Source organism: Populus alba, chromosome 8 (assembly GCF_005239225.2).
Source record: "Populus alba chromosome 8, ASM523922v2, whole genome shotgun sequence".
Lineage (NCBI taxonomy): Eukaryota > Viridiplantae > Streptophyta > Magnoliopsida > Malpighiales > Salicaceae > Populus > Populus alba.
The window spans coordinates 6,080,482-6,104,179 of NC_133291.1; the positions used below are offsets into that span (position 1 = coordinate 6,080,482).

The 23,698-nt window shown below is 36.5% G+C and overlaps 4 protein-coding genes across 7 annotated transcripts; all 4 read left to right on the top strand.

Annotated features, from left to right (window-relative positions):
• Window positions 1–1,559: 1,559 nt before the first annotated feature.
• LOC118062360 (beta-glucosidase 40) lies at window positions 1,560–7,607 on the top strand. Its single transcript, XM_035076073.2, has 13 exons — window positions 1,560–2,131; window positions 3,356–3,422; window positions 4,159–4,217; window positions 4,429–4,504; window positions 4,604–4,675; window positions 4,896–4,983; window positions 5,071–5,326; window positions 5,432–5,547; window positions 5,874–6,106; window positions 6,246–6,280; window positions 6,568–6,670; window positions 6,912–7,020; window positions 7,118–7,607. The coding sequence occupies exons 1-13, from the start codon at window positions 1,997–1,999 to the stop codon at window positions 7,290–7,292; spliced, it is 1,524 nt and encodes a 507-aa protein (XP_034931964.1). The 5' UTR covers window positions 1,560–1,996; the 3' UTR covers window positions 7,293–7,607.
• A 2,270-nt stretch (window positions 7,608–9,877) lies between these two features.
• LOC118062361 (UDP-glucose 6-dehydrogenase 5) lies at window positions 9,878–12,473 on the top strand. Of its 4 annotated transcripts, XM_073410806.1 has the most exons (3): window positions 9,985–10,111; window positions 10,152–10,183; window positions 10,789–12,473. In XM_073410806.1, the coding sequence occupies exon 3, from the start codon at window positions 10,791–10,793 to the stop codon at window positions 12,231–12,233; it is 1,443 nt and encodes a 480-aa protein (XP_073266907.1). In that variant the 5' UTR covers window positions 9,985–10,111; window positions 10,152–10,183; window positions 10,789–10,790; the 3' UTR covers window positions 12,234–12,473. The 4 variants fall into 4 exon arrangements, with proteins under 4 accessions (XP_034931969.1, XP_034931968.1, XP_073266907.1 ...); XM_035076078.2 differs by lacking the exon at window positions 10,152–10,183 and having other exon boundaries at window positions 9,878–10,029; XM_035076077.2 differs by lacking the exon at window positions 10,152–10,183 and having other exon boundaries at window positions 9,884–10,029; window positions 10,771–12,473.
• A 1,329-nt stretch (window positions 12,474–13,802) lies between these two features.
• LOC118062363 (uncharacterized) lies at window positions 13,803–17,278 on the top strand. Its single transcript, XM_035076079.2, has 3 exons — window positions 13,803–14,469; window positions 15,233–15,383; window positions 15,512–17,278. Exons 2-3 carry the CDS (start codon window positions 15,239–15,241, stop codon window positions 17,011–17,013), a joined length of 1,647 nt encoding a protein of 548 aa, XP_034931970.1. The 5' UTR covers window positions 13,803–14,469; window positions 15,233–15,238; the 3' UTR covers window positions 17,014–17,278.
• Window positions 17,279–21,129: 3,851 nt separating this feature from the next.
• On the top strand, window positions 21,130–23,551 carry LOC118062364 (uncharacterized). The gene has a single exon (XM_035076081.2). The coding sequence runs from the start codon at window positions 21,824–21,826 to the stop codon at window positions 23,342–23,344; it is 1,521 nt and encodes a 506-aa protein (XP_034931972.1). The 5' UTR covers window positions 21,130–21,823; the 3' UTR covers window positions 23,345–23,551.
• The last annotated feature ends 147 nt before the right edge of the window (window positions 23,552–23,698 follow it).

The following is a 23,698-nucleotide window of genomic DNA, read 5'->3' on the forward strand; positions in this document are numbered from 1 at the left end:
AATGCCGGACACACCAAACTCCGAGTTCCCACTAAAATGCACAAGGAAGTCATGATGTATCTGAAACAATCGCAGGAATCGCCGGAATAAAATGAAGTTTTGAACTGAACTCCTTTGAAATAGGAGGGCAGTAGGCATGTGCGTAGGGACGATCATCTATTAGATCAACTGCCTTGTTCTTTTTATGTGTGGAATACAAATTATTCTCTTGGCAGCATCGAGACCTGTTGTCTTATGATTAAAATGTTTGATCTCCAATCTATAAGTTAATCCCCTCGAGGAAAAAATAATAAATATAATCTTTGTTTTAAACAGCCAAAGAAATATTACTTTTCTTTCCTCGGAAAAGAAAAACTGGAGTGTTATAGTGTTCTTGAAAAGAACAACAAATGTAATAATATGTATAGAAATTGCTTATTAATTTATGGACGCTTTAATAAACCTGCTTCCTTGAGATCTTAACAGAAGTTTTGTAAGTTTTAGGTTGATAAAGTATCTAAGAATGCCAAGAATATAAAACCAGATATATCCATGATAGCCCGCTCATGACTATCTTTAATTAAAAAATAAAAAAAAAGAAGAAGAAATTAATAGGAAAATTTTCTGTTGGGGAATCCGACTGATGATGTATTGATAGTTGTCCATTAAAGACTAAACACACTAATACAATATTTAAAGTAGTTCGGTAAATTACCCACGTTCACGGGAGAGGTTAATATTACTATAAATAAATAAAAAACACAAAACAAATATATAAAAAAGAAGGATTACATCTACTCTAACTCAACTTCCAATTCATATATACTGCTGCCCATGACAACAGCTTCTCTTTTTTTTTTTTTCTCTTCACTTTTCTTTCTATATTTTTACTTTGTTCTCAAATAATTATACATTTTTTATAGACATTAAATGGTAATTTTTTTTAGCACACTTGTTAATTTTAGTGGAACAAGAAAGCCTTAATACATGACATCAATTGTGGCACTATATCCTAACATTTTCAAATTGCAAAACGAAGAAAAAGAATGTCCCTTGGCATATACTCGGCAGCGTGGAGTGTGGTGTGTGGACCTAACGCGGTTAGTGTCCAGGTCCAACCATAGAGAAAACTCAAATCTTTAACGCCATGAACTGGAAGTGCTAGAGCCCAGAAGTGACTCAAGTGAGAACACAGAGAAAAGAGAAGACGACCCACTGGCCATCAACTGAGCATGATTAATAATGAGTGGATCACTGCTCCCTCCCCCGTGTCTTGTAATTAATGGGTGGGGTAGCTAAAGGGAAAATCACGAGAATTCAAATTCCCTGGAAATCAACGTGGGAATATGTAGCATCAACAATCCAACAGTACCACAGCGTAATCATAAAAAAGAAGAAGAAAGGAACGTAGGAAAAACATTAAAGGAGAAAAGCAATCATGGAAAGCAACCCGGGATTCAATTACAATAAAGGAAATCCAATGTATGGTTACTGTGGAATTTACACAGATGTGTGTGAATGCAGGCCTTCAAAAAACCAGTGGTCAACACCCCACCACTATCCTATCTCGTAATCCGCACCACCGTAAAAAAACTCAAACATCCTGCAGCACCATCCCATCATCACCTTTCACATACCTCCGTTTTTTTCTCATCCCATTTCATATTGTGTCGTGATTAATTGATCGTCTGGTCCCTTTTAATCTATATCCAATTCTATATAATAAATCCAAACTACTAGTCTTAGTTAGCAGTGGCTAGCTAGTTCCATACACGTTTTTTCTAGCTCTTGCTGCATTATATATATTACTTATTGTTCTTCGCATCCCAGTCAATATCAATACCATCTCCTTCTCCCTGTAAACCCAAATCTTTCTTCGTCTCAGTGCAGATTTGAAACTCTCCCTCCCTCCCTCCCTCTCTGTATGCGTGTCTCTAAAGCAGTATATATACTCCCCGTCGATCATTATTAACCAGATCGATTTCTGTATCAAAAGATCGATAATAAAGGAATCAGGATGCTACTGAGAAGAGGCATTGCCCTGGTTATAATAGTGTCAGTAGCTTTTCAGATCCAGACATGCTTGTCACAGATTAACAGGGCAAGTTTTCCGAAAGGGTTTGTCTTTGGGACGGCCTCTTCTGCTTTCCAGGTTCGTCTCTTTATCTTCTAATTGATTATACCTTTTACTTTAAAAAGCCTGCTGAGCCTGTTTTTGTTCGTTAATTAACATTTTGCCTTTTTTTTTCTCCCTATTTTTTTAATTAAAAAGAGAGCCCGTTCACGTTTAGAGGGAAAGAAAATATTGTCGAGATTGTGTTCGTGTTATTTTTTAGTTTAAAGTTCAACAATAAAAATTAAACTAACCTCCCTCCCATGCTTAAAGCAGGCTCTCCCAGTGATGCTTGCCTGATGGCTTAACGTAGATGGCTTGTAATATATACTTGATTAAAAAAAAAAATAGAAACGCTACAGGAAAGGAAAAATGAAAATTGTATTAACTATAATGTTATTGTTATTAAATTAAAATCATTCTTGTTAAATTCCAACCCACATGTAAATTTAAAACTTGATTAATACATTTCTAACTTGAGTTAGATATAAAAAGTATTAATTTAAAATTAACCTGATTTAATTTAGTTAATTATTAAACAGATTATCCCGTAACCTATTAGATACTTGAATGGTTTTAAAAAAATCAAAATAAATAGTTTGACATTTAAAAAAAATAATTAACCTAGATAAACATGCCCGCGAATAATCTGAGCATGTTAACCCCCGGTCAAGATTACCATCTGTGATTTAAATAAATGTCATGGAGTATTAGAGTTTTCCCCACGTAAATAGGGTTGCAGATCCAACGGTTAATATAACACATGGGAAGATAAAATAACAATTCATCACTTATCTGACTGATGTGATGTACTGTTTAGACGAAGAAATTAGACGAGCCCTAACGTGTTCAGACTCTAGCAATCTGTTAAATCAACTGTCCTAATTAGGAAAGGGGAACAAAAAGATAGTCAAACATTAAGAATCTTTAGTGAGCTGGCCTGCTGATCACACCACCAATTATGTTCTTCAGTATGGCATCCGGACTTAATCATTGTGTACAGAAATTGAATAAGTTAAAAATGGCCGAATCTTTGGACGAAAACCTGTCGGAAATTAGATTACTTTTTTTCTTCTTGGATATTGCTTTCACACATATGATTTGTCCGTATCTTGTCGGACGTGTTTTAGTGAGCTGGAACGACGGCTCCAGCAAATGTTGCTTCTTACACAGAAAACTCCCTGCTGTGCAAAAAGGCCATGAAGAATGCTTGATGTTTTCAACTTACTGCTTCTACTAAAATTAATTTTATTTTATTTACAGTATGAAGGAGCGGTGAAGGAGGGTGGAAGGGGACCGAGTGTTTGGGACAAATTTTCACATACTTTTGGTAATACTTCATCACCAGCAACAGAGTCCACTGTCTGAACATTGATAGGAATAGCTGATTTTCTAGCATTTGAACTAATCTTATGGTATAATTACTGCACAAGAAATTAATCAGCATCAATTTAAAGCTATAATTTAATGGAAATATTGTTCATTGCATTGGAAACCTGAACATAAGAAGCAAGTCAAGCAAAATAATAAGTCTGCACTTATCTGTTATTTCATTTTCAGAGTGGCTAAGGCCACTCCATAATTAGCATGTGTATATTTAACAGCCAAGGTAATTAAACACATCCCAGAGAATATCCACCCCTCAAAAAAAGAAATATTTTTCTGGCAAGAAGATCCTTTGACATGTGCCTGGTTTATTACTGTACTATTTCAGTTTAAATTACTGAATCAAATTTTAGTTGTAGAAGTAGAGTAGTCCTGGGTATCAAGTACCGAGTCTGCATAAAACCACTGCCGCTTTTTTGTTCAAACTTGCTATCAGATGATATGGGGTTTCTATTCGTTGCATTTTGTATATCTGCTTTAAACATGTAAAAGTGTTTGACCTTGCACCCATCAAGGTAGTAGCTGAATGCATAAAGCAAAATTGTGCAATGTCAGGTAGCAATTTGCTTCTCAAGCTAGTTCAGAAACCAGCTCTGAAGTTGAGAGTTGTCAGGTCAAGTTGTAGTTTCAAAATCTTTGATATGTCTGTAAGTAAGCTTATCAAGTTATTGGTCCTGCAGGCAAGATAATTGATTTCAGCAATGCCGATGTGGCTGTGGATCAATTCCACCATTTTGATGTACGTCTTCTCATATGAATCCCCCATTTTATGAAAGTTTGAGCTACTAAATATTACTTTTAGATATGAAAGTCAATCATGGTATGGTACAGCATAAAGTTTTTTTAAAAAGAACCCAGCAATTATACTACGTGTTCTTTAGCTTTTCGAAACATTTTACTATAGATATAGATATATCTTAACAATTTACTTAGTGGTTATTTGGAAACAGGAAGACATAAAACTTATGAAGGATATGGGAATGGATGCCTACAGATTTTCAATTTCCTGGTCTCGAATATATCCCAGTAAGTTTACAGCACAGTTACCTCCTTCTTTTTTTGGTGAATTACAGTTATTCATTTTTGAGGGTGATATCATGGAATAATGATGTGGTCTCTATGTAGATGGAACAGGGAAAATCAATCAGGCAGGAGTTGATCATTACAACAAATTCATCAACGCTTTACTTGCTCAAGGTAAACCTTTGCATCAAATCATCCTCTAGCGAGATTCATGTTCTTCGGAGCTAGGAAAGAGTTCTACGAAAATCATGTAGCTTAAAGTATCCTTGTCCCATGTTGAGAACACTCAATAGCTTGTAAACATAATAAACATTCTTCAACTTTGTCACTGGTTAGTGATGTTTAATATAGTTTTTAACAGTCAAAGATTGCCTATGTTCCATAACGTACGCAGGAATTGAGCCTTATGTGACCCTATTCCATTGGGATCTTCCTCAAGCCTTGCACGACAGATATAATGGATGGCTCAGCCCCCAGATCATGTAAAAGATTGTTCTTATACTTTGCAAAATTGCAATTAGAATTACCTTTATGATCTTGGTGGTTAAGATGATCTCTCTAATTTACAGAAAGGACTTTGCAACATTCGCAGACACATGCTTTCAGAATTATGGTGACAGGGTGAAGAATTGGATCACGTTCAATGAGCCTCATACAGTTGCTATTCAGGGTTATGATGTGGGTCTCCAGGCTCCAGGAAGATGCTCTATCCTCCTCCACCTCTTCTGCCGGGCTGGAAATTCAGCAACTGAGCCCTACATAGTCGCCCACAACATGCTTCTTTCTCACGGGACTGCCGCAGATATTTACAGGAAAAAGTACGAGGTAAAAGGCAAATATATATTATCCTGAGCTTAGCTGCGAGGGTGCACAACTTGCCTTTGTCCTTTATTTTTTCATTTTGTGTTCTTATCATATGAAAATTTTCAGGCAAAACAACAAGGATGTGTGGGCATATCACTTGATGTGATATGGTTTGAACCAGCAACGAACAGCACGAAAGACATCGAAGCAGCCCAAAGAGCCCAGGATTTTCAGCTTGGCTGGTATCTATAATCACGTATACGTGTTCTAGTTTTCTTGGTTCTCAATAGCTTATACAGGAGAGAGAGATGGTTCTTTTGGCCGTTTCAGAAACATTAAGAATTGATCGCTCTCTAATTTCTGGTAGTCGAGTGCTGATGATCTATCCATTGACCAGATCATGCCCTCGATTTGTTATGGTTCTAATAAATATACTTATGAACAGCCAATCACAATCAGAATTGAGGCCCACACGCAGTCATGCAAGCTTAATTCATGTAGTACAGAAGTAGCACATATCTAAAATATGTCCATATTAATTTGTGGATTCATTATACTTTTCCTCCAGGTTTATTGAACCTTTGATCTTAGGCGACTATCCAATCTCAATGAGAAACAGAGTCGGAGATAGACTGCCGAAGTTTACCGAAAATGATGCTGCTCTTGTTAAAGGGTCTTTGGATTTTGTTGGTATCAATCACTACACAACATTTTATGCACGAAGCAATGACTCTCTACTTGGCGATGTAATTGGCAAAGTCCTTAATGACTCTGTCGCGGACTCTGGTGCCATAACCCTTCGTGAGTTAACAAAAATCCTCCGAAATAATTTCTTTTCAACTATTTCCTTTACCTAGTAGAAATAGTGAAACAGCAGTGTAATTTTTTTAAAAAAAATCGTAAATAACTGTTGTAATATGTGTGCTTTCATTCTTTTCAGCATTCGGTGAAAATAAGAAGCCCATTGGAGACCGGGTATGCAACTCTCTGAACTGAAATATTATGATCCATCATTTAAACCAAGTAACAATACGATACGAATTCAAAACTAGAAGCAAGAAAATGCAGGGCCAAGCTAGTAGCATATGAGTGTTCATTGTTTCTGATTTCGTTCTTCTTTCTTCAATCCAGTTGCACTGGATTGAAATTTGTCTATTCATTCTCCGATACAGAAAAGTTCGTTGATATTCAACTCTCGTTTATGGCAGCACATTGGGGTTCTGTGTTTCTAACTATTCATTATCACTTGTCTAAAACTGCAGGCGAATTCTATATGGTTGTACATAGTACCTCAAGGGATGAGAAGCTTAATGAATCACATCAGGCAAAAGTACGGGAATCCTCCCGTCATTATAACTGAAAATGGTAATCTTCTGAATAATCATAGGGTTCTGTTAAAAGGCATTCTCTGTGTTTCTCTTCTTGTATAAACTGATGTGTCGATTTATCTTTAAAATTGGAATGCAATTGACATGTTATGATTTTATAGAAACTGATCTCTACCTTTTCTTTTCTTCATCTCGAATTATGAAGAATGTCTGGGCCCTTATAAAGCCTTGTCATGAAAGAAAAACCGTAAATCTTTCTGTTTCTGTGGTCTTCTCAGGGATGGACGATCCAAATAACGCCTTGACCCCCATTAAAGATGCTCTGAAGGACGGGAAAAGGATCAAATACCACAATGACTATCTGACAAACCTGCTAGCTTCTATCAAGTATGGATCCCTCGCCTACATGCCTCGGCACATGTATGTTCCTGAGATAGTATGGTATTGCAAGCAAACTAATAATCTATTGTTTTTGTTATCGCAGAGAAGATGGCTGCAATGTGAAAGGGTATTTTGTATGGTCTCTTTTGGATAATTGGGAGTGGGCAGCTGGTTACACTTCAAGGTTTGGTCTCTACTTTGTGGATTACAAGGACAAGCTGAAGAGGTACCCCAAGGATTCCGTACAATGGTTCAAAAAGTTCTTGACTTCTAGTTAAAGCGGAGAAAATAATGAAGATTTGAATGGGCAAATGCAGACACCCTCACACACAGATTTACAATTACATGTCTTAATTTTCTTCAAGCGTAATTTTGTAACAAGATGTTATATAACTTATAAGACATGTCAATTTAAGTACGGTTTCGTCCTCAATGCTGGGAGAGAAATGCAAATTTTCGACTGCTAGAGTTTGTGTCGCGGCAGTAGGCAGTTTGAATATCGGATGGAATTTGGCTACTTTATCGTGCTGGTATATTTTAATCATTTCAATCAAAGTATTTAATCAAGGCAAATTATGCCTTCTTTATCGTTATTTACATCTTCGTTATTATTATTTTTTTAACAGAAGGTTCCGATAAAGATGACTTGTATCGATTTAAAGGATATATCTTGGACAATTTTATAAGTTATAAGAGAAGTATTTAATTGAAAAGAAAATAGAGATAAGACACTTAAAAAGATAGACTTATTTGAAAAAAGAAAAGAAATATATGTACTTAAATGTAAATATAAAAAAGTGACGGTTACTAAAAACTTTTATAAAAAGAGGTACCAAAATGTTCACTTTATCTTATCCCAAACCCGATTAAAACAAGGATTCCAACGCCGTACGAGGAAAGGAGCCACGTGGGTTCCGACAAAAATCCACTACATAAATAGACACTTCCCGCGTCTAGCCTCAACAGTCAATAAGGCTACATCGTTTAAATTCCAGGTTCTCTTCCTTTCCTTTTTCCTCTCTTGTTACATGTTTTTTTTTTTAAATGTTCTTTATTTAAAAACAATATTAAAAAAATATTTTTTATGTTTTGATATAAAACATCAAAATAATAAAAAAAATTAAATTTTTGAAAAGATCTCAGTCTAATTTATTGCCATCGGAAGATGGCTTGATTTTACCATGTGGGTAATAGGTTGGCACCCAAAGATTATCATCTTGTGTTTTTTATCTACTGCCTAAGATATTAGGCTCCGTTTGGATCGGAATACTAAAAGATAATGAACACAGATGGGCCTGTAAGATAGTATTGAAGTCAAAATCCATGGTTTTTGAATCAAAGATAAACAACAAGCCCAAACGAGCCCACAAAGAGAAACTAAACCCCACAAGATTCGGGCCATTGAATATTGGACAGAAATCTCTCTTCTCTTAACATTAGACAGATGAAGCCACAATCTGGCTTGGAGCCTTGAGAGCCTGCGATCAGAAAGCTGGAGCATATTCTCACTTCATCTCCGAACCTTTATCATCATGGCTCGTACGTGGGTGCTCCAAGGCAGCCATTGTCTTGAACTTGTTAATTAGGAGTAGCAAATAATTAATTTTACCATTTTCCGTCTATAACGATAACGTATACTAGGACGTCTCGTTAGCATTATTTTATTTCTTACTACACACACACACATTCAGTCATACCTTGTACAATAATATTAATCAATTATTATTTTTTATTTGTCTCTATTTTCTAATGTGTCTATCCATCCATCTTGTATGTCAAAATTAGCAGCCACATGCATGGCACATGGCACATCTGGGTTCGTATAAATTCCAAACCTTGAATTCCCTAAACAAGTTCCTTGAACAACGACCAACCCTTTCTGTCCATTGCTGCTCGTCTCTGTCACTTCTCAGTTAATTTAAATTGTAGTGTCTTTCACGTTTAGATTAATAACGCATTAAAAAAAAAGTAAGTGCATTCGAACAGACTGTGCATGAGTTTATGTTGGAGGTCATGACAACCTCTTTCCTTCCGATCTGGATCTCTAACTGCCATCTTATACTTTCCTGAAGTGGCTTCCATCCTACTCATGACCATTCGGTTCCATAGACCCACCAATCTCTCCCACCACGACTTGTTGGCTAGTCCCCTCGAGCCACCACCATCAAAGAGAGGGGCAAAAAAAAAAAAAACTCGAATTCGAAATGATTTTGTTAGTACAGGTATATATGTTCTGAATTTTGCTTTGTATTTTAAATTATTTATCAGGATATATTTTCATACGTATTGATAAAAATATACTTGCATAAAAAACTCGAATTCGAAATGATTTTGTTGAAAAAAAGATTATCATTTGATTGCTAGAGTTTGTCGTTTATATATTTTTGTTTAAAATGTAATACAAGGATATAATATGTGTGTATAAAGTCTACGAAAACGAGCTTATGCGTGTGTGAGCACATCCATATACTTCCTTAGTCCATGAATATATTTAAGAAGATTTATAAGATTCATCCACACAGTAACCTCTAGGAAATATATTCAAGTTGTCATATCTCTCTAAAAAAGAAAAAATAATTAATCCTCACGTGCCAGTAGAAGCGACGACAACTTTTACCAAAATTACTTCCCAATACAGATCGCACTGTCGGAGCCTCAGTAAAATGATGGGGGTGTGAAATTTACCTCGCTTGAAATAGAATTTATACAATTATTTTTCTTGTATTTTTTTTTTTTATAGAATACACAATTTCGCATTTTTTTTATAATAACCATGAGTGACATATACGTTTTGACAGTTTGACCATAAAAAAGAAAGAAGAAAAGATACAGTAAATCGTAGAAAGCACTCTCTTGAATTTTTGTTTTTGGTTTCTTGTGCTTTCATAATTGATAGATAAATGAGAGCAAAACTAGGTGGCTAAAGTGAAATGGGAGAAATCTAAAGTAGAAACGTGTCAGTGCTATTTTTGGTCATCATGGAAACAGATCTTGAAGTAGTACAATAAATACAAGGTAAACTCAAGCCTCTACACTTGCCTCATTCTTTGGCGGAAGAAGCTCCCGCCTTCGCCTTCCCTTTCTGTCTCTTACTCTGCATTTCCCGTTTCTTCTTAGTCTATACCCCTCCCCTCCCCCATTTCACTTTGAGAACCAGAAGATTACAAAGGTAACCGTTTTAGTTTCACTCTGATCTTTATCTGGTACGTTGCTTGCTTTGTGCACATGTTTCTTTTTGGCTCATGGGCATTGGTTTTGGGTATAGCACACAATTCTGTTTGATAATGGGTGGATCTGTTATGCTTTTATCTTTGTTCATGGGATGATTGGTCTATGCCTGCTCTAGATTCCTGACACTCGAAGGAAGAGTTTGGAGACGTTGGACTTAATTGTCCGGTTTCTCTAAATTCGTAAACTTTTAATTCTTGCTTTATAGGGCAACGTTGGATCTTTGATTTTTAAGGTAATGGAGTCTATAATCCCCATGTCTCTATGAGGTAAGTCATGTTATTAGTCTAGCTTGTTAAAATTGAAACAAACTGAATGTTAATTGCATGCTAAAGCATGTCATAGTGTGATCCGAGATATGGGATGAAGATTTTAGTTTTCGAAGTTCACGTGTACTCATTGAGTTTTCTAACTGAATAGTTGATTTTAGATTTGAGGAAGAATTTGTATCCAGGATCTCTTACCTGTATCATCAGGCAAAAGTGATTGTGCACTTCCACTGAATTGTGATTTTAATTCTAATTTTAGGCTATCTATTACATATAGATATGGTGAAGATCTGTTGCCTTGGAGCTGGCTATGTCGGTGGGCCTACCATGGCTGTGATTGCACTGAAGTGCCCAGACATTGAAGTAGTGGTTGTTGATATTTTTGAGCCGCGAATTATTGCCTGGAATAGTGACCATCTTCCCATTTATGAACCAGGCCTTGATGATGTGGTAAAACAGTGCAGGGGAAAGAACCTCTTCTTTAGCAAAGATGTGGAAAAGCATGTGGCAGAAGCTGATATAGTCTTTGTATCAGTAAATACACCAACCAAAACTCAGGGACTTGGAGCTGGCAAAGCAGCCGACCTAGCTTATTGGGAGAGTGCTGCTCGTATGATTGCAGATGTATCAAGAACTGACAAAATTGTTGTTGAGAAATCAACAGTTCCAGTGAAAACTGCAGAAGCAATTGAAAAGATTTTGACCCACAACAGCAAAGGCATCAACTTTCAGATTCTTTCCAACCCGGAATTTCTTGCCGAGGGAACTGCAATTCAGGACCTTTTCAACCCAGACCGAGTTCTTATTGGTGGCAGGGAGACCCCGGAAGGGAAGAAGGCAATTCAAGCATTGAAAGATGTATATGCCCATTGGGTTCCTGTGGAACGGATCATATGCACCAATCTCTGGTCTGCTGAACTCTCGAAACTTGCTGCAAATGCCTTTTTGGCACAGCGGATCTCTTCTGTCAATGCCATGTCGGCACTCTGTGAAGCCACGGGTGCAGATGTCTCCCAAGTATCCCATGCTATTGGAAAGGACACGAGGATTGGGCCCAAGTTCTTGAATGCAAGTGTGGGTTTTGGTGGATCGTGTTTCCAGAAGGATATCCTGAACCTGGTCTACATCTGTGAGTGCAATGGCCTCCCCGAGGTTGCAACCTACTGGAAACAGGTTGTTCAGGTGAATGAGTACCAAAAAACACGTTTTGTGAACCGGATGGTTTCCTCCATGTTCAACACAGTCTCAGGTAAGAAAATTGCAATTTTAGGATTTGCTTTCAAGAAAGACACTGGTGATACAAGGGAGACCCCAGCCATAGGTGTTTGCCAGGGCTTGTTGGGTGACAAGGCTATATTGAGCATATATGACCCTCAGGTTTCACAGGAACAGATTCAAAGGGATCTGTCAATGCACAAATCTGAATTGGATAGGCCTCCTCGTCTTCAGCCAGCGAGCCCCACGGCTATGAAGCAAGTTACGTGTGTATGGGATGCTTATGAGGCAGCAAAGGGTGCTCATGGGATCTGCATATTAACCGAGTGGGATGAGTTCAAAACTCTTGATTACCAGAAGATCTATGATGATATGCAGAAGCCTGCTTTTGTTTTTGATGGACGTAATGTAGTGGATGTTGATAAGTTGAGGCAAATTGGCTTTATTGTTTACACCATTGGAAAGCCATTGGATGCCTGGCTGAAGGACATGCCTGCTGTGGCATAAGACCTGTATGTTTTGAAGCGACTCGGGGCAGGTTGTAGTGGAATCACAAATTTCGAGACCCCTCATCGTATATTTTTTATTTTTTCTGCTTTTAGCCATAAATATTTTTATAGTTCTGGGATTCATGTGATGGATGGGTTCCCTGGCACCATTGTGTTGGGATTTCTTTTGTTGGTAGCAAATTTTTATCTGTTCTTATTGGTTTAATGTAATAAATCAGAACATCTGGAAATTTTAGCACTCTTTCCAGCTATCCTGTCTCCTATATATATATATATATATATATATATACACACACAGTATCATTCTGTTGGGGGCATCACGTTATGCTTTTGTCAGTTGAAGAATGTAGGATCCGACATTGTCATTAACCTGCGGTATTTTGTCCAGTGACCGAGGAGAACGCAACAAGGTGAGTTAGCTAGTATGCCGTAGTAACGTGATTTTCAAGAACGTTATCAGTTATTTTTTATATATTTTTAAAATCTTTCTTGAAGATTTAAAATATATTGTATCTTTTAATTAAATCATTTTAAGTAAAAGTATGAAATAAGTAATTTGATTTGGAAAAACAATCCCAAACATATGTATATAAATATTAAAAATGTAACCATTTTTCTTTTAGATGGTTTGAAAAAAAAAAAAAAAACAGAGAAACAATCGGTAGACAACGTCATGGTGTGCGTGTATATAAAACTACTGACAATGGTAAAAACTTGGGACCAAGAGGTTTGCTTCTTCTGTGATCTCAGGTTCAAACCCTAGGTTGCTCATATGATGGCCATTGGAGGCTTACATGGTCGTTAACTTCAGGGCCCGTGGGATTAGTCGAGGTGCGCGCAAGCTGACCCGGACACCCACATTAATAAAAAAAAAATAATATTTACTTATTTCTTATAAAGAAAAACTTATTTACAAACAGTCTAACATTTAAAATCGAAAGCAAAATGCACCACATGCAACTAATTTCATATAAAATAGGTATATTTTTAAAAGAAAAATGGTGATTTTATCTTAGGTGAGATATTATAAATTTTTTTAAAATAAAAAAATAAAGGATTTTATCTTTGATGAGATATATTGCCTCATCATATTAGAAAATGATATAAATTATATTTTCAAAATTTATTTAATAGTTTAAATTATTGAATTGAGATAATTTTATATAAATTATAATTTTTTAACATGGTAAAAATTGTAATTAATAAATTGAACTAAAAAATATAAAATTAATACCTTCAATTTAAAATTGTATTTTATTTAGAATGGAATTGGAATTCTATTCCCATTATATCTTTGATTTTTAAAAACGAAACACTGATTAAAAAAAAAATAAAAAAAAAAACAATCAATGAAGGAAAAAAAAGGCTTATGCCAATTCAAGATTTACTCCTCAAAAAAATCAAATCAAGGAGAATTTTGAATTTAATGGAAAAGAGAGAAAATTAAGCCAGACCAACCACATAACTCGACGTTGAAAACTATAAAATGAATCCAGGCTATGAAAGGACCTTAATGTAATTTCGATACTTCCGGACCGGTCTAGCTTATATTAGGATCCAGCTCCTGATCAAATTTAACCCGGTTAGCATATCGGACCGCGTCGTGTACGGGACTCACGTACCTTTAAGAAAATCCTCGTTTTTCATCGTCTCTTTAACGTAATTAAATCCCAAAATTGATCTCCGATTTTTCTCAAATTATCTCTTACCACTTAGATCCAACCTCCAATTCTTTCAATTCGCGTCATCCTCTTTCGATTGGTACCTTTTTTAATACCAGCCGTTATTTTAAAATTTTCTAGGGTTAGGGTTTCTCATCTGGACCTCTAATCTCTCGATCCTTTATGTTTTTTAAATCGGTTTCGTCTTTACAGTAATTTCCCCATAAAATTTAAGTCCAATTTTGTTGATTGTTGTAATTACGTTTGGGTTGAGGATAGTCTTCGATCTATTTCCGGTTTGCTCGAATCTGTTAATAAGTTTAGGGGTTTTGCTCATCTCGTTACTGGGTCTCTGTATCTTCCTTGTTTTGCCCGTAATTTACCGGTTTTATTGGTGATCTCAAAATCTAGGGTTAGGGTTTTTCCCAATTTTTTTTGGACTCTCTATTCGGTGAAATTGATTTAGGGGTTCGTCTCCTCGCATCAATAAATCATCTTTGGTGCATAATAAGTGTCGTTTACGATCAATTTGCCCTATTCTGCTTTGAAGTTTGAATACAACTTATTGTAAAGGTAAATTACTGTTAATTGGCAACTGTTTCAAAATACTTAACTTTATGTTGTTGGAGAGTTGTGTATTGATGAGTTTTTCCATCTTTTTTTGTACCACCGTTCGTGTACGTGTGTCTTGTCTTAACTGAACGTAACGCTAACTGTGTCTATGCTGATTTTGTTTGTTGAAGACAATGCTAGCAGTGGCTACTATGTGTCTGTTTGTGGACGGTTTTGATGATGCTCCTGCTGTCTATGGTTACAGTTACATTTGCATGCTTGTGTCTGGTCTGATAATTTCGTTCATGTCCCTGCTAGTAAATGTCAGAAAGTAATATTTCAGAGGTTCTTAAGTTATGCTTCGAGTAATTGGATGCTGCAATGCTATGCTGATATAAATGCTACCTGATTTTTACCGCTGTCCCTTACTAAGCTATTTAGCAATCCTGTATTGATTATCTAACAACTCGTGGACAAATGTCCTTTTGCATTTCAATGTTGATAGTATACGCTTGCATGTTTACTGGTGATTTGCTTGTTATTTATCTCCTACGATTCTCGATTGTGCCATTGAGTTTTTCAAGGGAGTTCAGTGCTGGATCCTCGTGCATATGGGAAATTGTGCTTAGTTCAATTTTGTGGACTCCTAGCTAAGGAATTATTCTTCATCCCCCCCCCACACACACACACCCTGTTCTTCCTCTGGATGAGATATGTTGCAAACTTTTTTTTGGCAATTTTTTTGCTTGAATTTTTCTTCAACCTTTTGCTCTTTGTATTTCAGGCTTAAATGGGTTTTAAACGGCCTTTTGATGATGAAGAGTTTCAGGATTTTCCTTTTAAGCAGGCAAGACAGGTGGAATGTTGCAATAAGTTGACTCAATTGTCAGAAACTGGTGCACATTGTAACGTGCCTAAGAAACCTGATGTTGCAGGTCGAAATTGTGGCCTTGAACCTCACTTCTTGTTTGTCTACAACTGTAAATATGGTGTTTTGTTCACCTGTTGAAATAATATGTTGGTTGATTTGGTTATTTATTTCTTTTCATTTCATGTAAAGCAGATGGCTATGGGAGCAACTTTTTCAAAACTCAGTGGCATGAGACATTTGAGAATGATTTCATTGAAGTTTCAAATTTTGCTAAAGATTCTGACTCCAGTGCTCCTTTGTCGTTAGTCACCAGCAGTTCCAGTGATGAAGATTTTGGGTCCTGGCCAGCAGCTTACTCTTCTCTTTCTTCTGAATATTTTGAGGTTGAATTTCCTCAGAAAACATCCAAACCTCTGGCAGATGTCTACTCATCCTATTTGGATGAATTTCCTAGGAAACAAGTTCCTCTGGGACCAAATCACCAAGCCAGCATTCCATTGTGGGACAGGCATATGAAGAAGGATAAGCTAGCAGACTCATTCAATACAAATGGTTCCTCATTGTCTGAATCAGACCATCACATTTATAATGATAATGAAGAGAAGTTGGTGGGAACTTGTATCATTCCAATGCCGGATACAAAACCGTGTCTGTCCACTAGGTATGAGGCTGCTTGTGGCAGAATTGATTGTGGGTGCCTGGATGAAGGCTCTGTCAGATGTGTGCGGCAGCACATACTGGAAGCGCGGGAAGAATTATTAAAATCTACTGGGCATGAAAATTTTGTAAACTTGGGGTTTTATGACATGGGAGAGGAGGTGTCTTGTAAATGGACCAAGGAAGAGGAACGGGTTTTCCATGAAGTTGTTTATTCCAGGCCAGGGTCCTTGGGCCAGAATTTTTGGAAGCACTTGGCGCAAGTGTTTCCTGATAGAACCACAAAGGAAATTGTCAGCTATTACTTCAATGTCTTTATGCTTCGGAAGCGAGCTGCTCAGAACAGATCTAACCTGCTGGACATTGACAGTGATGACGATGAATTGCCTCGGATCAATAGAGGCTCCTATATTCAAGTTTTAGAAGAAGATGCAGATTCTGATCTCGAGTCCCCTGCTGATCAATATGATCATGCAGCTCTGGGAGGCGATATTCTTGAAGATGACATCAATGATGACAGTGATATTCTTGAAGATGACATCAATGAGGACAGTGATGATGATGCTGGTGGTGCTTCTGATGAGGTGGGAGATGGTAGTGGAGACACCACAGGAGAAGATTCTGGGATAGATTATGCCTCAGAAACACTTGATATGAACAGTATCGATCCTGCTATTAAGCATATGGACGATAATGCTGGTCAAGATGGGGTGGATTTCATTGTTCAAGATGACTCTTGCATGTCTTTTGAGTTCCAATCTGATAAAGTTGACTCTTGTGGTCCAGTTGACACCAGGGCTGCTCTGCATGTAAATAGAAGTGACTATAGCAAATGCTTGCCCAGTAAAGTAGATGGATGTGGTGATGATGAGGATCAGGTATACTTGTTGGACCTCTGTGATGCTAAAGATTGGGACGCCCGTTACTTTAGTCCAATCAGGGGTGTTGATCTTCTTCCTACAAGTAACATCATTGAAGAGATTTTTGGACAAGGAACCTGTGACAACCAGACAAGAGATACCAATGGCATCAGCTAGTGCCTCCCTTAGTTTCCTGGCATTTTAGCGTACAAAATGTGCATTCACTGCAGGGACCAGGATCCTGGTGTCTTTCTTTGTAAGAAAGTTTTTCAAGATTCTTACTGTCTAGGAGGTAGGAGTTTTCCCCCAAAAAGGGTATAAGAAGAAAATGAAAAAAAAAAAGGAAAATTTTTTGGTTTTTGGTCCTGCTTAATGTACATTCATGATCAACCTTTCTTAATGGAATCGTTGTGATTAATGGATCACACTAGTCATTACATCCTTCCGCTTTGTATGACTTACAACTCTTACTTATTGATGAACTGTATCCTATTTTGTAAGTGGGGCTGAAGTCATTCCAATCCATTAAAACCTTGCATCGCACCAGCTACAACTTGTATGATCCTCAACCTGAGCCCGTCACCGGAAAGGACTCAAACTTTAATTCGTCATATTTTCAGTCATGGTTAAAGTGCTGGACTGCTTGAGCTTGTTTGAGCAAGGCACTGAAAGTCATTTGGGTTCCTTGTCCAGTTGTCCTAGCCTCGACGCAGCAGTCCTGGAATCATTGTCCAGGCTCGTTTTGATTTTGCAAGGACTAGCAAACGAGGCGTAAATCATAGGGTCCAAGACTTCAGGTTGACACAATAAAGACGGCAATCAGCTATAGTCGACCTGGACCACTCACCTTCATCATTATTCCGTTTATATTATGTTATCCATCAATCATAGTATAATCAGCTGCCAGAAATCAGTCTGCCGGTTTCGTGCGACCTCTTTTTGGTTGCTCATGTGCTCCTCCTATGAGCGCAATGAAGCCTGGGAGATTAGGGTACGAGGGGTCCATTTTCTTTGCACGTTCATTATGTTGAAGAACTTGGAATGGATGATGCCAAGGGAAATCACCAAAAGAGGCCAAAAAACAACCAAGAGTGGGACAGTGTACAAAGTAGGTGATGTATGACCACAAACAATTTTGAGCGATTTTTGGACTATAAAATTGCCTTTTGTATTGAAATATATTAAAATATAATTTTTTATATCAATATAATAAGATATTTTAAAAATAAAAAAAATACAATCCAGTCGCATAAATAAACACCGCTTTGAGGAGGCATCTTTATCCATCAGACTGCAATAGTCATAAGCTATGAATTAATAATGCTATCAGTAGTTTTCTTATTTATGTTTAAAGTGAAGGCTTCTCACGGCGGCGAAATTTTAAAGTTTTTAACTCGTGGGTCAACTACAATAAAAATAAATTTTGTTCTCTTTATTGCTTTTTTAGTGAATATTACAAGACAATAATTTTCATTTACAACGAGGGGAAAAGCCGCAAAGATATAAAATCAAACTGAAAGTAAAAAATAAAAAAGATAGATTGTAATTTTGAATTTTATATGACAAGTTTAGTTTAACCTCTCTTCTTTATAATTAGTAGATAATTGGTTTTTTAGTTGTGAACAATCCAATTTCAATATTAAATTTTATTTCTCTCATTTTCAATATTTATTGAGGGGAAGAGAGGGTTGTTACATTTTGATATAGAGATAGAAAATACTTATTTATGCTGATTCTGATCATAAAAATAATTAATTTTAGTGTTAATAAGTTCTATTTAATGAGAGAGTTTCATCTAAATATTCCCTTTACTTTTACTTTTTTGAGAAGGTAGATCTTTCCCTAGGAAGATTTTTAGGATTGGTTTTATTTGGGTTTTTGACTTGTTTTTTGAGTTGTTTAAAGTTATAAATAAGTTATCAAAGTATTTAAGGTATTTTATAAGTGTTATGGTTTAAAAATAGTTTTTTAATAAAAAAAAATGAAGCCTTAATTTTTCAAAAACCCTTTGATCACTAAATTTTGCAATCTGCAAGCAACTTAAAAAAAAAAAAAAAAAAAAAAAAAATAGAGGTGGCAATAGGTTGTTTGCCGCTTTAAGAAACAAAAATATAAAAATACAAGCCTGAACATGTGGGCTAGGCTGGAAGGCCCATGCCTTCGGGCCTTTTCTTTATAAGGCCCAGGCACACTAGGCTTTTTTCTGACTTTTTTTTTTAATTTTGGTTATTTTATATTTAGGTAAAAAGTAAATTTAATAATAAAAAAATCATTAAATCCAATTAAGACCATAACTATGGTCGCAAGTTTAACAAGTTAACACACAAAGTCCATGTCAATCCAATATTTTTTTGTTCGAATATTTTTTTAAAATATGTTAGATTGATTTATTTTTTCTTTAGCATTTGGTTTATTTTGAATTTGACTTCATAATTTTTTTTTCTAAAATTGATTTGGTCAAATTTGATTTATTAATTGATTGCCATAGTTTCATAATCTAGATAGCAGGTATAGAAAGATGATATGGATTGACCGGAGGTGCTTTAGTATAACACCATGTCAATGTTTTTTTTTTTAAGTAGTTTTTAGACATTTTGTTCATTTAATTTTTTTTCTTCTGGTTTATCTTTTATTTTTTAAAATAATTTTTTTATGCCTTTTATCCTATGATTAGGAAAAAAAATTTAAAAATAAATAAATTAAACTCATTGGATTTAATGACTCGAATCATGGGCTTTGACAGGTTAGACTGTGAAGCCCAAGTCGATCAAATATGATGTCGTTGTTTTATTTTAAAAAAAGGGATACTGAAATCTTTTTCAAGTATTTAATTTATTTTGATATTTATAATTTTTTTTTGTTTTGGTTTATGTAGGATTAATTTATTTCTATTTGTTTTTAAAGAGCTTTTCATAATCTTATTTTTTAAAAATATCCAAATGACATTATTATTGTTCATCTAGTTTATCAGGTTTAATGATACTTTAAAAACCAATTCCTGCAATCTTGGCATTAGTTTTGTGTTTTTTTTTTAAAAAAAACAGTTGAACCCGCAGGCAAATGCGGGTCAAAAGACTAGTTATAAAACTATTCCAGTAAAGTAAGTTCAATCTCCAATTGGTAGTATCACGTTGCCTGCAATTTTACTCAAGGGACCCTCCTTCTTTACTTGCTTGCTTTTTTTTTCTTTTTTCTTTTTTTCCGGTTCAAAACATACAATACTTATTTCTTTTTTGCTCGGACTCTGATGTCATCTTGGAAGTTACTGTGAAATTTTTTAACACGTTTCTGGTGGTAGATAGAAGCTATCAACATCAGTATCCTGAGCTGCTAAATTTTGCTTCCTCAAATAATTTCTTGGCTGTTGGATGGAAAAAAAAAAAAAAAAAAACCCGAAACGACCGGGTCAATTTAAATCACCGAAAGGGACGGGACCAGCTAAGGAAGATGCATTACATCAAAAGGTAAGCAACGAGTTGAAAAAAAAAACAATGATCTTCGTGCATATGACAAGAAGATCGTTACAAAGATGGTTTGACTTGATCAAAGCAACCATCCCCATAGGTATAACAAGAAACATCTCTATTTTGATGGGCAGGAAAATGACTTAAATTATAAAATCCCATGAAATTATCCTATGCCCTAGTCATGTTCAGGCAATGAGTCAGGCAGCCCTTTCATAACGCAAGTCAGGTAATTTGTGAAGTAATCACGGGAATCGAATGAATAACTTTTCCTTTTTCTTAGTTATTGAAAAAAGAAAAAAGAAAAAAGAAAAACAATAGCACTAAACAGGAATTAACTGTGAAATCTTGGAATTGCCAAAGAAATAGAGACGGGCAAGTAAACAGCAAGAGTGGATTTTCGATTTTTTAGCTGTTTTCAAATGGGTGTTGCAGATGTGTCCTATATAGATGATAGACATGAAAATCCAATGCCCTACTTGTTACCGATGCATTTTTCCTTGAGAAGTGGGATATTTCAAGCATAAATGATCCTGGAAAGTAGAGGTTAGGTTAGGGGGACAAGCGGTCCATGGATGCCTATACGATGCAACAACATTATTTTGAAGGAAGAAGCTCCGAATTCTTAGGACGAGATTAGATTATCAATAAAAAGAAATTGCAGCTGCATTTGCATATGATATGAAAAGGGTCAAAAATAAATGAAGGAAGAGCAGTGAGGTAACGGTTGGAGAGATTCTGACCCTTCACTTGTATGAGCTTATATAGCAAAGACAAAACAAGGGATATAAAGAGTCTGATGCTGCTGTGGCTGTGCAGTCAGAGTGTTGCTGGTTGTTAATGTAGTATCTACTAAAACCCTCATTCCTTGGGATCCTCAAAAGCCCAGTTAATCTTGGCCGTTCAATCTCCACACAGAAAGGTTCTCGCTCGAGTACACGTGCTGCCTATCTTTTCTTCCCTATTCAATATTTTGCTTCCATGCATGGAATTCTCCTCCAACAATATCACAAAAACAAATAAGAGAGAGGGGGGGGGGGGGGCTAGAGGATCTCTATTTTAGAGAGAGAAAAGAGAAAGAGCCATGGTTGTGTCGTGCTTTGATTGTTCTTTCACATGGAGAAAGCTTGCTCATCGCCCATCATTTTCGACTCATTTTTCTTCATTAAAGCTTTGATTTTTGTTTGGCATTAAAACACCCCCATTAAATTCTTTATAGAGGTCTAATGTGTGTACTTGAGAAAGGGGATTTGTATGGCCTTTTCTTTTAGTGGGTCTGATCTTTGTACTTTAACAAGACCGTCACATCTCTCCACTCTTTTTGATTCTCTAGATCAATCATCAGTGCCAAAGCAGCAAACTTCGTGATCTGTTCTATCTGCTACCTGATCTGGGTTTGACTCCGTCCTGGTTCCGTTTTTTCACCAAATGGGTGCCTATCTTTCTTGAAATGCAGCGATCGAGGTAACATTTGTGCTGTTGATTTTGTTCTTCTTCCCGTGTTAATTTGATTAGATCAATCAATGGAAACCAATCAAAAGAACAACTTTGTTTGCAAGTATTGCAACAAAAGATATCCCTGTGGCAAGTCCTTGGGTGGTCATATTAGGATCCATTTGAATGCTAATGGAACTTGCTCAACTGATGAAGATGCTAAGGTTAAGATGAGCACGACCGAATACAAAAGTAAGCAAATCTCTGCGTCTGAAGCTGGTGGTCAGTTTGGTTATGTTCTTAGAGAGAATCCTAAGAAAACAACCAGGTTTGTGGCGGATTCCAGCAATACTACTTCACTGCCAGAAAAGCTGTGTAAAGAATGTGGTAAGGGGTTTCAATCACTGAAAGCACTTTGTGGTCACATGGCTTGTCACTCTAAGAACTTCTTTCAAGACCAGTCGGGGGCTACTATGAAGTTGAAAGGAATAATCATGGACAAGCAGTCAGATAGTGAGACAACTGATCCGATTGAGCCAAGGAGATCCAAAAGAAAGAGGTACAAGGCTATTGATGTTTACACTTCTTCATTATCTTTGACAAATACTGCTTCTTTATCTTCTACTTCTGATATAGAGCAAGAACAAGAGGAAGTGGCTAAATCTTTGATGATGTTGTCCAAGGATTCTGGTTTTAAAGGTTGTTTTAGTTCAGTCGCTGATTCTTCAGATAACAATTCCGTGGTTTTAGAGGGTAAATCATCATCTATGAAAATGAGGATTAATGTAAATGACGGTATTAATTTCGTGTCCAGCGGTATCGAGTCACTGGAGATGAAGAAAGCAACGCAAAGGGGGGTAAATTCTGCTGAGAATGATCAGTCTGAGAATTCTGATTCCGGGTACTTTAGGAACGGTCCCAAGAAGGTTGAATCAGATGTTTCTGTTCATGGGTTTGCTAGGAATGGTGAATTCAAGAAGCAAGAAGTGGATTCTGTGTTTAATGATGATGAGTTGGATGCTGAATCAGGGAAAAGATTAAGCATGTCAAGGCATATTAGAACTCAATTGGGGAAGGATTTCATTTTGGATGATGTATATAATCAAGGTGATAGAGCTTTGATGGATTCGCAAAAGGGATGCAAGAATGAGTCATGCGAATATCTTAGCAGCAGTGTTCGAAACAGGGGCAGCAAATGTGTTTCTCTTGGGGGACGCAGAACCAGCCATAACAGGATTAATAATGGCTGCAGTGATTCAATATATGAGAGTGGGGAGAACAGCGTAGATACTGACTATGTCCCTAATCCAACTGCTAATAGTAGTAAGATGATTCAATCTAGAAGTGGAAAAACTCCAATTGAGAAGAATTCTTCTGGAAAAGCAGAGAACAAATTGGGGTTGAAAATAGAGAAAGTACACGAATGTCCTTTCTGTCCCAAGGTTTTCCGATCAGGTCAAGCTTTGGGTGGTCATAAGAGGTCCCATTTTATAGGAGCGGCCAGGGTTAGACCTGTGGTGATTGAGCAAGATGTGCCTGAGATATCCACGCGGGGGCTAATCGATCTTAATCTTCCTGTCTCCATGGAGGAAGAGAGTCAGATGGGTTAGGACCGTGGTAATTCATGAGTTTCTGCAAGTAGGTCAGTCAGATCTCCAAAGGAGAAACTTTTTGCTCGTGGTTTTTGATGAAGATGCTAGTGACTGCTAGAGTGTACAGACAAGGTGAATGCTTTTGCTTCAGATTCTAGGATGTCTTGCCAAGGTAGCTCTTCCATTCGTTGCTTGTGAAGATGTAAGAAGCATGTGTTTTCACTTTGTTGGGTTTTTTTTTCTCTCTCTCTCTCTCTCTCTTTCTTAAGAGCTTCTTTTGATATCTCATTTGTTTATCCTAGCAATTTATCTCGTTACAAATTTTAAATTCACTGGTCCTTTTGTTTTGGAAAACGTGCGATGTATAGTATT

Bases quoted from the DNA above. Each gene is read 5' to 3' on its own strand.
- LOC118062361 (XM_035076078.2), top strand. From the start codon at position 10,791: ATGGTGAAGATCTGTTGCCTTGGAGCTGGCTATGTCGGTGGGCCTACC.
- LOC118062363 (XM_035076079.2), top strand. From the start codon at position 15,239: ATGGGTTTTAAACGGCCTTTTGATGATGAAGAGTTTCAGGATTTTCCT. The intron at 15,384-15,511 runs GTCGAAATTGTG...CATGTAAAGCAG, and splicing joins TAAGAAACCTGATGTTGCAG to ATGGCTATGGGAGCAACTTT.
- LOC118062360 (XM_035076073.2), top strand. From the start codon at position 1,997: ATGCTACTGAGAAGAGGCATTGCCCTGGTTATAATAGTGTCAGTAGCT. The intron at 4,218-4,428 runs GTACGTCTTCTC...ATTTGGAAACAG, and splicing joins ATCAATTCCACCATTTTGAT to GAAGACATAAAACTTATGAA. The intron at 5,548-5,873 runs GTATCTATAATC...CTTTTCCTCCAG, and splicing joins CAGGATTTTCAGCTTGGCTG to GTTTATTGAACCTTTGATCT.
- LOC118062364 (XM_035076081.2), top strand. From the start codon at position 21,824: ATGGAAACCAATCAAAAGAACAACTTTGTTTGCAAGTATTGCAACAAA.